Source organism: Tamandua tetradactyla, chromosome 13 (genome assembly GCF_023851605.1).
Source record: "Tamandua tetradactyla isolate mTamTet1 chromosome 13, mTamTet1.pri, whole genome shotgun sequence".
NCBI lineage: Eukaryota > Metazoa > Chordata > Mammalia > Pilosa > Myrmecophagidae > Tamandua > Tamandua tetradactyla.
Window position 1 is genome coordinate 16,451,297 of NC_135339.1, and position 11,364 is coordinate 16,462,660.

Here is an 11,364-nt window from a genome sequence, read left to right on the forward strand (position 1 = left end):
GGTCTGGGAAAATCTGGCTGGGGTATATAATATTTAAGTAGACCCTCCTAAGTGTGGTGGGAGGGAAGGCACCACACAAGCAGGGCAAGAAACAAGAAAACAAGAACTGAAAAATTATCCTCTGTTAAACAAAACTTAAGCTAAAGGTCCAGATAAAGCTGAACAGAATGTCAAAGAACAGATAGACAACAAATTCATCCAGCAAGAAAACCCTAGATAAAAGAAGTGAAAGCAATCTCCAGAATAAACTAATTAAGGTAATTAAATGCCTAGACGCCAACAAAAAATAACAAATCACACTAGAAAAATTGAAGATATGGCCCAGTCAAAGGAACAAACCAACAATTCAAATGACATACAGGAGCTGAAACAATTAATTCAGAACGTACAAGCAGACATGGAAAACCTCATCAAAAACCAAATCAATGAATTGAGGGAGGATATGAAGAAGGCAAGGAAAGAACAAAAAGAAGAAACTGAAAGTTAAAAAAACAAATCACAGGACTTATGGGAATGAAAGACACAGTAGAAGAGATGAAAAAAACAATGGAAACCTACAATGGTAGATTTCGAGAGACAGGATATAGGATTTCAAAACTGGAAGACGGAACATCTGAAATCCGATACGAAACAGAAACTATAGGGAAAAAATGAAAAAATATGAGCAGGGACTCAGGGAATTGAAAGACAATATGAAGAGCACGAATATACATGTTGTGGGTGTCCCAGAAGGAGAAGAGAAGGGAAAAGGAGGAGAAAAACTAATGAAATAAATTATCACTGAAAATTTCCCAACTCTTATGAAAGACTTAAAATTACAGACCCAAGAAGTGCAGCGTACCCCAAAGAGAATAGATCCAAATAGACATACTCCAAGACATTTAATAATCAGAATGTCAGAGGTCAAAGAGAAAGAGAGGGTCTTGAAAGCAGCAAGAGAAAAGCAATCCATCACATACAAGGGAAGCCCAATAAGACTATGCGCAGATCTCTCAGCAGAAACCATGGAGGCGAGAAGACAGTGGGATAATATATTTAAATTATTAAAAGAGAAAAACTGCCAACCAAGAATTCTATATCCAGCAAAACTGTCCTTCAAAAATGAGGGAGAAATTAAAACATTTTCAGACAAAAAATCACTGAGAGAATTTGTGACCAAGAGACCAGCTCTGCAAGAAATACTAAAGGAAACACTAGAGACAGATACGAAGACAGAAGAGAGAGGTGTGGAGAAGAGTGTAGAAAGGAAGACTATGAGTAAAGGTAAAAAGAAGGAAAATTAGATATGACATGTAAAATATTTTGACATGAAGGCAAAATAGCAGAAGAAAGTACTACCCATACAGTAATAACACTGTATGTTAATGGATTAAACTCTCCAATCAAAAGATATAATCTGGCAGATTGGATTAAAAAACAGGACCCATCTATATGCTGTCTCTACTCAAAGGACACGAGGCCAAGGACACAAATGGACATTTACACACCAATGTTTATAGCAGCATTATTAACAATTACCAAGAGATGGAAACAGCCAAAATGTCCATCAACAGACAGTTGACTAAACAAACTATGACATTTACATAAGATGGAATATTATGCAGCTGTAAGACAGAATAAAGTTATGAAGTATGTAACAACATGAATGGACCTTAAGGACATTATGCTGAGTGTGATTAGCCAGAAACAAAAGGATAAATACTGTATGGTCTCACTGATATGAACTGACATTAGTGAATAAACTTGGAATATTTCCTTGGTAACAAAGACCATCAGGAGATAGAAATAGGGTGAGATATTGGGTAATTGGAGCTGAAGGATACAGATTGTGCAACAGGACTCAATATAAAAACTCAGAAATGGACAGCACAATACTACCTAACTGTAATGTAATTATGTTAAAACACTGAATGAAGATGCATGTGAGAATGATAGAGGGAGGAGGGCTGGGGACATAAATGAAATCAGAAAGAAAGATAGATGGTAAAGATCGAGATGGTATAATCTAGGAATGCCTAGAATGTATAATAATAGTGAAATGTACAATGTACAAATTTAAAAAATGTTTTTGCATGAGGAAGAACAAAGGAATGTCATTATTGCATGGTGCTGAAAATAGATGATAATTAATACTTTAAAATGTCACCTTATGTGTGAGACTAAAGCAAAAAATGTTTATTTGTTACAAAATTTATATTTTGACTAGAGCATTTCCTAATATAACTCATGTAGATAGTTTGATTGAATGTCATAAGTACTTGGAATCTCAGGTAGGACATGAGATTTTGTTGGTTTGTCCAGAGTGATGACCTGATGAATCCCAGAGTGATTTGATCAGTGAGTGGAAAAGTATTTGCAAGCCCCCTTCGGGGAATGGTGAGAGTGGGGAGAAATCCAACTTCCCCAAGTTGAATTCTTGATATTCTCACAAGCAGTGTGGACAACCAAAGCTATAGGCTGAGCCCCCAGTCTTGGGGGTTGTTCATATGAAACTTAACCCCACAAAGGATAGGTCAAGTCTACTTAAAATTTAGGCCTAAGAGTCACCCCCAAGAGAGCCTCTTTTGTTACTCAGATGTGGCCTCTCTCTCCAGCCAACATGAGGAGCAGTCTCACCACCCTCCCCCTCTCTGCGTGGGACATGACTCCCAGGGGTGTGGACCTTCCTGGCAAAGTGGGACAGAGATCCTGGAAGGAGCTGAGACTCAGCATCAAGGGACTGAGTAAAACCCTAGAATGAGCTGAGAATTAACATCAAGGGATTGAAAGAACCTTCTCGACCAAAGGGGGAAGAGTGAAATGAGACTAAGTGTCAATGGCTGAGAGATTCCAAACCGAGTTGAGAGGTTATCCTGGAGGTTATTCTTACACATTATGTAGATATTCCCTTTTTAGCTTGAGGTGTATTAGACAGGCCAGAAGGAAGTGTCTGAAACTGTCGCACCGAGTCCCAGTAGCCGTGTTTCCTGAAGACGAATGTATAATGCTATAGCTTATCAACGTGACTGTGTGATTGTGAAAACCTTGTGTCCGCTGTGTCGGCTGCTCCTTTTATCTACGGTATGGACAGATGAGTAAAACATACGGATTAAAAATACATAAAATAACGGGGGGTGGGGGGAATATTAAAACACACACACAGCCGTTTAAAGATGAAGCAGGTGTGAAAATAGGTTTCCAGCGTTCCAGATGTTACAAGTCGGGATAAATTCGATTCACACATCAAACTGTTCTACAGGGTAGCCCGTAACACCGACCGATTCCGTGCTCTCTCCCTGCGATGATGCTTTTGCATCAGTCCTTCGGGAACAGCGCTGCACACGGCTGCAGACATTACTCTGGGGGGGGGGGGGTCTCGGGCCGCGCGCACGCCGGCGCGTGGAGGGCGCGGGAGAAACTGGCTCAGGCCGAGCGGCTCGGCTTCCCGGGGCTGGACTTGGCGGCGCCGGGTCCTCCTTCGCTGCAGTCGCCGCGTCCCAGCTCGGGGTTTTCACTCCGCAGCGAGACGGTCCCCGCGCCCGCCGCGCTCCCTCGACGAGGCGGTTCGTAGGTCGCTCGAGTCTTTTTTCCCAGGCTTTCTCGGTCGTCCGGCCTGACAGCGCCAGAGCGAGGAACTGGCCGGGGTGAGAGGAGGCACCGCACCAATCAATCCTCCGGGGACGCCGGCGGCGAGTGCCTGAGCTGCGCCTCCCGAGGGCGAAGAAGACCGACCACCTGCTTTTCCAGCTGCGCCTGATCACCGGGACCCGGGAATGGGCATTGCCCAAAGATTCTTATAGATTGGGAGAAGGATTAAAGGAGAAGGAGGAGGTATAACAGAGAAAATAGGATTTAACAAACAAGTATGACTGCTGAATCACTGTATTAATATTCCTTCCAGCCTCCAGTGTTTTGGGGCAGCTGGAAGGAAACATTTCAGATGGTAGAATGACAAACTCTGGGATCTGTTCTGTAACTACTTGTTGAAGTGTGCTTTGAAAATTATTGCCTTTTTTTTCTTTGCTTTGTATTGTAAGAATTTGAGAATTTTGCCACGCAAAGGAGGACTCCAAGAGACGTTCTCTCATGCAACACGCAAGGGGTTTATTTTCCACACATGTGTGGGGCTCGCTGAACACGCAGGAACAGAGAGCCCCCCGCCTGAGCTTGTAAAAGTTTTTTAAAAGGGGTAAGATGAGGGGGGTGGGAGTCGAGCATGGGTCACAGGTGCTGTTTTGCAAAAAGCAGATAAGAGCAGCTTTACAACAAGCACTTTTAACAGTTTCACAGCGAGCATTTCTTGAGCATGAGTCATGGGAGTGGCTATTGCAGATAGCCACAGTTTTACAACAAGTGATTTAGGCGCAAGGAGTCAGGGGGGGGGAAGGGCGAGAAACAGATAACCGCCCTGGGAAAGTCTCGGATTGTTTATTTTCAACCTGATGGGGCCCATAATTCTTTTCTTTATAATTCTTAACTCACACCAAATGCATAGCCATGAATACAAAATGACACAAATGCTTTTGCTGGATATTTCAGAAGCTAAGATATATGTAAATAGCTAAATTAAGCAGGAAAAATTAGCTACTGTTAAGCTTTATAAAATTCCCTTTTACATTCCCCACTCCTTTTCGTATATATCTCTAATCTTAGAGATTTTCTGGATTATTTAACACTGAGTACTGTTGTCTGATGAGCATTAGTTTGACATTTCTAATCTGCCCCTGTAAAAACTGTATAATTTTATTTAGAATACATGGTCCTATAGTTATTATTAAAAGTAACACAGTTAAGGGCCCAGCGAGAGCAGATAATAGCGTTGTCAACCAGGGGGACTTAGTAAACTAAGATTCAAACCACCCCTGTTGCGCTTCTCGTTCTTTTTGTCTTTCACGAAGGCGCTCTCTGAGTTTTGTCATGGACTCTTTAACAACACCAGAGTGATCCGCATAGAAACAGCACTGTTCTTTTAAAGCTGCACATAGTCCCCCCTCTTTGAGGAAAAGTAAGTCAAGTCCCCGCTTATTCTGCAGAACTACTTCTGAAAGGGAGGTTAGAGAGTTCTGAAGGGCTGAGACAGATCTTTCTATTTCTTTTAAGTCTTGATCTATCGCGGCCTGTAATTGACTGGTTTGTTGATTGCTATGTACAATGGCAGCAGTCCCTTTGCTTATACCGGCAGCGACAGTTACCCCCAGAGTGGTAAGATTACAAGGGGGTACCAGGAACGAAGGCCCCCCTGCTCCCTCTCAAGTTTTTATAGTCTTTCCATTTTCCCATCTGGATATTGTCCATTTCCAAGGCTTATGCGGGTTGGAATTGGGTTCCCCTGGGGGAAGGAGGAGAAGAAGTAGTAACCCTACGAACCCGCAGCTTGAGAGGATTGTCAGTCTTTTCCAGTTTCCACTGGGACTCAGAGGGCGAAGGCGCAGGTTTGAGATGAGACGCATGGATCCAGGATGCGATGCCATCGACCTTGACTGCGGTGGGGGTGGTCAAGAGTACCTGATACGGTCTTTTCCAGCGAGGTTTAAGAGTCTGTACCTGGTGGCGGCGGACGTAGACAAAGTCTCCCACCTGATATTGATGCGGAGTTCTGTTGTCTCCTGGCTGGTAGGAGGTGGAGAGCTGCTGCCACAGGAACCGCTGGGCTTTTTCCAAGGCTCGCAGCCTGTCAAGCAAGGGGGTATGGAGGGAACTATTAATCTCTAGAATGGAAGACATGTCTTTGACTGGAGTTGGCGCTCCATATAAGATTTTATAAGGGGTTAGATTACACAAGAGAGCAGAGGGGGTATTTCTGGCTCTGAACAGGGCATAAGGCAGGAGCATGGTCCAATCTTTCAAGCCAGTCTCTAAAGCTAATTTGGTTAGGGTCTCTTTAATTGTCTTGTTCATTTTTTTACCTGTCCTGAACTTTGGGGTCTGTATGCGCAATGCAATTTCCAATCAATCCCCAATATCCTGGCCACACCCTGACTTACCTGGGCTACAAATGCGGGTCCGTTATCTGACCCTATTACCTTTGGTAGACCGAACCGGGGAAAAATTTCTTCCATAATCTTCTTGACTACGACCTGGGCTGTTTCTCTCTTAGTTGGGTAGGCTTCAACCCATCCTGAAAAGGTGTCTACAAAAACTAGTAAGTATTTAAGTCCATATTTTGCAGGTTTAATTTCAGTAAAGTCGACTTCCCAGAACTGCCTAGGTTGAGTTCCTCTTAGTCTTTTTCCGTTAGGAGCTTTGGTGGGGTAGGCGTTCACAATTTGACACGCCTGACATTTTCTAGCTACGCGATCTGCCAGCTTTTTCCTTTTTGAGGCTGTCAGAGGGTACAATTCCCTCCGGTCTTGCAGGAGCTGCTGTAGTTTCCCTGTCCCCAGGTGAGTGAGCTGGTGGACCTGCTGTATGTAAGCTAGGGCTTCCGATTCTCCTAGGGGTGCAACTTCAGATAGTGTTTCAGGGGGTTGCTGGTTTTTTTTTTTTTTTGGTTACTAGGACCAAGTTTATAAGGTCCCTTAATGCTGCCGCTTTTGCTTCTTCATCTGCTTGCTTATTACCCAGGGTTATTGGGTCAGAGCCTCTTTGTGTTTGATTTTTTTACTAGCTGAGGTTAATAGCTCTCTTTGTTGGTAAATTGCCCCATGTACGTGGGCAGTAGCAAAGGCATAACGGCTATCTGTATAGATAGTCGCTCGCTTTTCTTTTGCTAATTTTAGAGCTTTTGTGAGGGCAATTAGTTCAGCTTTTTGGGCAGATGTTCCCTCCGGGAGGCTAGAAGACCAAATAACTTTTGTCCCACTGACTACCACCGCTCACGCTCGTTTCTTACCGTGTTGGAGAAAGCTGCTTCCGTCCGAAAACCAGGTTACTTCCGAGTTAGGCAATGATTGGTCTTTTAAGTCTCTGCGGATTCCGGTCTCTTCAGCTAATATCTCTTGGCAAGTGTGCAGCACAGGTCCCGCGGTCTCGTCCGGGAGCAGGGTAGCCGGGTTTAAAGCTGACGGGGCCCCAAAAGTCACCCTGTCTTTGTCTAGGAGGATGCTCTGATAGTGAGTAATTCTGGCATTTGACATCCATCTATCTGGAGGCTGGTGGATTATGCTCTCCAGGGCGTGAGGGGCTATTATGGTCAGCTTCTGTCCTAGAGTGAGTTTGTCTGCGTCTTTTGCCAGGAGGGCAGCTGCCACGATGGCTTTGAGACAGCGTGGCCATCCGCTGGCAACTGAATTTAATCGCTTGGACAGATAGGCTACCGGTCTTTTCCAGGGGCCTAAAGCCTGTGTTAGGACCCCTCTAGCCACGCCTCTCCTTTCTTCTATGTAGAGCGTGAAAGGTTTATTCACGTCTGGGAGGGTTAAAGCTGGAGCTGACAGGAGCGCTTTCTTAATGCTGTCGAAGGCTTTCTGCTGTGCTATTCCCCACTGGAAATCAGCGCTCCCTTTGAGCAAGGGGTATAATGGGGCAGCAAGGGCTGCAAACTCTGGGATTCACAACCGGCAGAATCCCGCTGTCCCTAAGAACTCTCGTAGCTGCTTTCGGGTCGTGGGCGGGGGTATTTGTGTTACAGTTTTCTTTCTAGCCTCGGTGAGCCATCGCTTTCCATTCTTAAGAGTATATCTCAGGAAGATTACTTCCCTTTTACAGATTTGGGCCTTTTTGGCCGAGGCTCGGTACCCCAGTGCGGCTAGCTCACTTAACAGTTTTCGGGTCTCATACTCACAGTCCTCCTTAGTGTCTGCTGCCAACAGTAAGTCATCCACATATTGTAGCAAGGTGACTCTGGGATGCTGAATTCTGAAGGAGCTTAAGTCTTTATGAAGAGCTTCATCAAAAATGGTGGGGGAGTTTTTGAACCCCTGGGGCAAGCGTGTCCAAGTCAGTTGGTTTGAGGACCCCGTCTCTGGATCGACCCACTCGAACGCAAACAAGGGTTGACTGTCTTTTGCAAGGGCAGGCAGAAGAAAGCATCTTTTAGATTAAGCACAGTATACCAAGTCTTTTCAGGAAGGAGAGTGCTGAGCAGGTTATAGGGATTTGGCACCGTAGGATGTATATCCTGCACTCTGCTATTTATTTCCCGTAAATCTTGCACCGGTCTATAGTCTCTAGTTCCTGGCTTTTTGACCGGCAATAAGGGAGTGTTCCAGGCTGATTGACAGGGCTTAAGTACTCCCAAGCCAAGGAATTTCTCTATATGGGGCTTGATTCCTTCCCGGGCTTCCTTGCTTAAGTAGTATTGTTTTACCCGAATTGGAGAAGCGGTGGGCTTTAGGGTCACCACTACTGGGGGCTGATTGACTGCCAACCCTAACCCAGCAACTTCTGCCCAGGAATTAGGGAATTCTTCAAGCCAGGCCTGAGGAATAGAACTGTGGAGCTGTTCTGATTTTACATACAGCTGATATTCTTCTTCGACTGGCAAGGTGAGGGCAGTTATTACAGGTTGGCTTACTAGCGGGTTTAAAAATTTCACCTTTGGCCCCTTAGGATTGAAGGTGATTCTCGCCCTTAGTTTAGTTAACAAGTCTCTTCCCATAAGCGGGGCAGGGCACTCAGGGATAACTAGGAAGGAGTGTTGAAGCTTCCCCTTCCCCAGGTCCATGGTTCTTTTAGTAGTCCAGGTGCAGTAGCGACTGCCATTTGCTCCCCGCACTAAGGACTTTTTTGTAGAGAGCGGGCTTATAGGTTCTTGGAGGGCCGATATTACTGTTCCCATGTCGACTCCAAAATTAATTGGTACCCCCTCCACATTAAATTTTACCCTGAGCTCGGGGAGGGGTGCCAAGCCCTGACTCCTCTAGTCTTCACTTTCTAGAGCCAACGTGGCCGGTTGTTGCTAATTTGGGGGCCTAGTACCCCTCCGTTTTTTGTTTTTTTTTGTTTTTCGGACAGTTTTTGGCCCAGTGCCCAGTTTCTTTGCAGTAGGTGCATTGGTCTGGACTAAGAGGGGTATGATAACGCCGACCCGAGGGATTTTCTCCAGCTCGTCCTCTACCTTCAGTGTTTCTTTCAACTACTGTGGCCAGGATCTTTGTTAATTCTTTCGTTCTCCTTTTCTCTCTTACCAACTCTTTTTCCTCTCTCTTATAAAACATTTTTTCAGCTTCTTTGATTAAATCTCGCAAGGCTAGGTCCTGCAACCCGTCTAAGTGCTGCAGCTTGCGTCTAATGTCTGGAGCTGATTGGCCGATAAAGGCCATGGCCACTGAGGCTCTTTGATCTTCTGATTGAGGGTCAAATGGAGTATACTTACGGTATGCTTTCATTAGTTTTTCTAAAAAGACTGAGGGCGATTCGTCCTCTCCCTGAATAACCCCTCTTACCTTGGCTAAATTGGTGGGCCGGCATGCGGCTGCTCGGAGACCCGCTACTAGAGTCTGGCGATAGATGGACAGATGCTCCCTACCTTCAGAGGTGTTCGGGTCCCAGTTAGGGCGGCGCAGCGGGAACCGATCATCGATGATATGCTGGAGTTGGGTGGGTCTCCCGTCTTGTCCAGGAACTTGCTTCCTGGCTTCCGGTAGGATTCGATCTCACTCCTCCGTGGTGAAGAGAGTCCCCAGGAGTTGTTGACAATCATCTCAAGTGGGCTGGTGAGAGAACATAAGGGACTCCACCAATCCAGTCAGCCTAGTGGGAGCCTCGGAAAAAGGAGGGTTATTATTTTTCCAGTTATATAAGTCAGAGGAGGAAAAGGGCCAGTATTGTAGAGCGGGCATTTCTCCCCCGTGTCCATCATCCACTGGAGGCCCATACGGTCTGAGGGGGAGAGTGACCGCTACATCAGATGGGCTTAGTGCTCATCTGCTTCGTGTACTATGTGCCGGTCCTGGTTCATCTGGGATCGTCTCTTGGTGAACCTGCGGGGAGAGAGAACTAGAGGAGGGAGAAGGTGAGCTGAGAGAAGGGGGGTCCTGTACCGGAGCTGAAGGGTAGAGAGGAGGGGAAGAAGGACCTGCGTCGAAGAGGAGTAGATCCGATTGGGATTCCAGTAGGACTGCAGGAGGTAAGGAAGGATAGAGTTTCGGAGCTTGAGAAGGACCCGGCACCTTGATTGGAAGTACAGAGGGAGAGTCATGTTGACCAAGAGGAGTGAGAAACGGCTTTACCCATGGAGGTGGATTTTCACACAGGTCCTGCCAAACCATGATGTAGGGCTGCTGGTCCGGGTGGCCATACGGGTCAGGGCGGAAGATGACTGACTTGACGGCCCGAATCAAGGGTAGATGAAAAGCTCCTTCACGAGGCCATTCCACGTTAAAAGAGGGCCACCCGGCCGAGCAGAACGTCTGCCATTTGCCTTTCTTTACAATAAAAGATAGATTCTGACCTCTTTCCCTGACCTCCGACCAGTGTCTTAAGGTCAGAGAAAGTGGAGTCGACATTCCCTGACCCATCTTCGGTAAAACAAAAACAATTCCCAACACACAAATACAGACAGACACACACAGAGCCGGCACACCACGTTTACACAGTTTCAGAGACACAGCTCAGACTGGCCTGATGACTGTGATCGAGTTTCCCCCATCAGAAGGGAAACAGAATCAGAGTCGGCCCTGTAGGAAGCCTCCAGGCGTCCCCGGAGGTCCCCCAATCCCGAGGCGTCCCTCGGGAGAGTGACCTGCAACCCCGGACACGTCTGTCGGTTGCAGTCGGGGAGTGCTCACGCGACTCTCCGACAGTCACTGCCAGTCTGACAGACTAAGCGATCGCACTTCAGACAAAAAGGCCTCACTTACCCCGAGAGAAAGAGCTGTTGGAGCCTCCCCTTACGAAGAGCCGATCTCGGTGGAACCTCCAAATGTAAGAATTTGAGAATTTTGCCACGCAAAGGAGGACTCCAAGAGACGTTCTCTCATGCAACACGCAAGGGGTTTATTTTCCACACATGTGTGGGGCTCGCTGAACACGCAGGAACAGAGAGCCCCCCGCCTGAGCTTGTAAAAGTTTTTTAAAAGGGGTAAGATGAGGGGGGTGGGAGTCGAGCATGGGTCACAGGTGCTGTTTTGCAAAAAGCAGATAAGAGCAGCTTTACAACAAGCACTTTTAACAGTTTCACAGCGAGCATTTCTTGAGCATGAGTCATGGGAGTGGCTATTGCAGATAGCCACAGTTTTACAACAAGTGATTTAGGCGCAAGGAGTCAGGGGGGGGGAAGGGCGAGAAACAGATAACCGCCCTGGGAAAGTCTCGGATTGTTTATTTTCAACCTGATGGGGCCCATAATTCTTTTCTTTATAATTCTTAACTCACACCAAATGCATAGCCATGAATACAAAATGACACAAATGCTTTTGCTGGATATTTCAGAAGCTAAGATATATGTAAATAGCTAAATTAAGCAGGAAAAATTAGCTACTGTTAAGCTTTATAAAATTCCCT

The 11,364-nt window shown here is 46.0% G+C and overlaps 1 protein-coding gene across 3 annotated transcripts; it reads right to left on the minus strand.

The window, feature by feature from the left end:
* Window positions 1-4,010: 4,010 nt before the first annotated feature.
* Window positions 4,011-11,364, minus strand: LOC143653614 (uncharacterized). 3 transcript variants are annotated; one of them, XM_077124758.1, is made up of 4 exons: window positions 9,306-11,364; window positions 7,703-7,921; window positions 6,812-7,420; window positions 4,011-5,650 (listed from the first exon to the last, which is right to left on the minus strand). In XM_077124758.1, the coding sequence occupies exons 1-4, from the start codon at window positions 9,328-9,330 to the stop codon at window positions 5,475-5,477; spliced, it is 1,029 nt and encodes a 342-aa protein (XP_076980873.1). In that variant the 5' UTR covers window positions 9,331-11,364; the 3' UTR covers window positions 4,011-5,474. The 3 variants fall into 3 exon arrangements, 2 of the variants coding, with proteins under 2 accessions (XP_076980873.1, XP_076980872.1); XM_077124757.1 differs by having other exon boundaries at window positions 4,011-6,109; XR_013161399.1 differs by lacking the exon at window positions 4,011-5,650 and having other exon boundaries at window positions 6,426-6,979.

What these genes read in the sequence shown, in the direction of transcription:
- LOC143653614 (XM_077124757.1), bottom strand. Translation starts at nt 9,330, where the DNA reads ATGCCGGCCCACCAATTTAGCCAAG. An exon ending in GGCCCACCAATTTAGCCAAG is followed by an intron (nt 7,922 to 9,305) that starts GTAAGAGGGGTT and finishes CCCTTGCAAAAG; the next exon opens with ACAGTCAACCCTTGTTTGCG. An exon ending in AAGCAGCTTTCTCCAACACG is followed by an intron (nt 6,110 to 6,811) that starts GTAAGAAACGAG and finishes TAGTTTTTGTAG; the next exon opens with ACACCTTTTCAGGATGGGTT.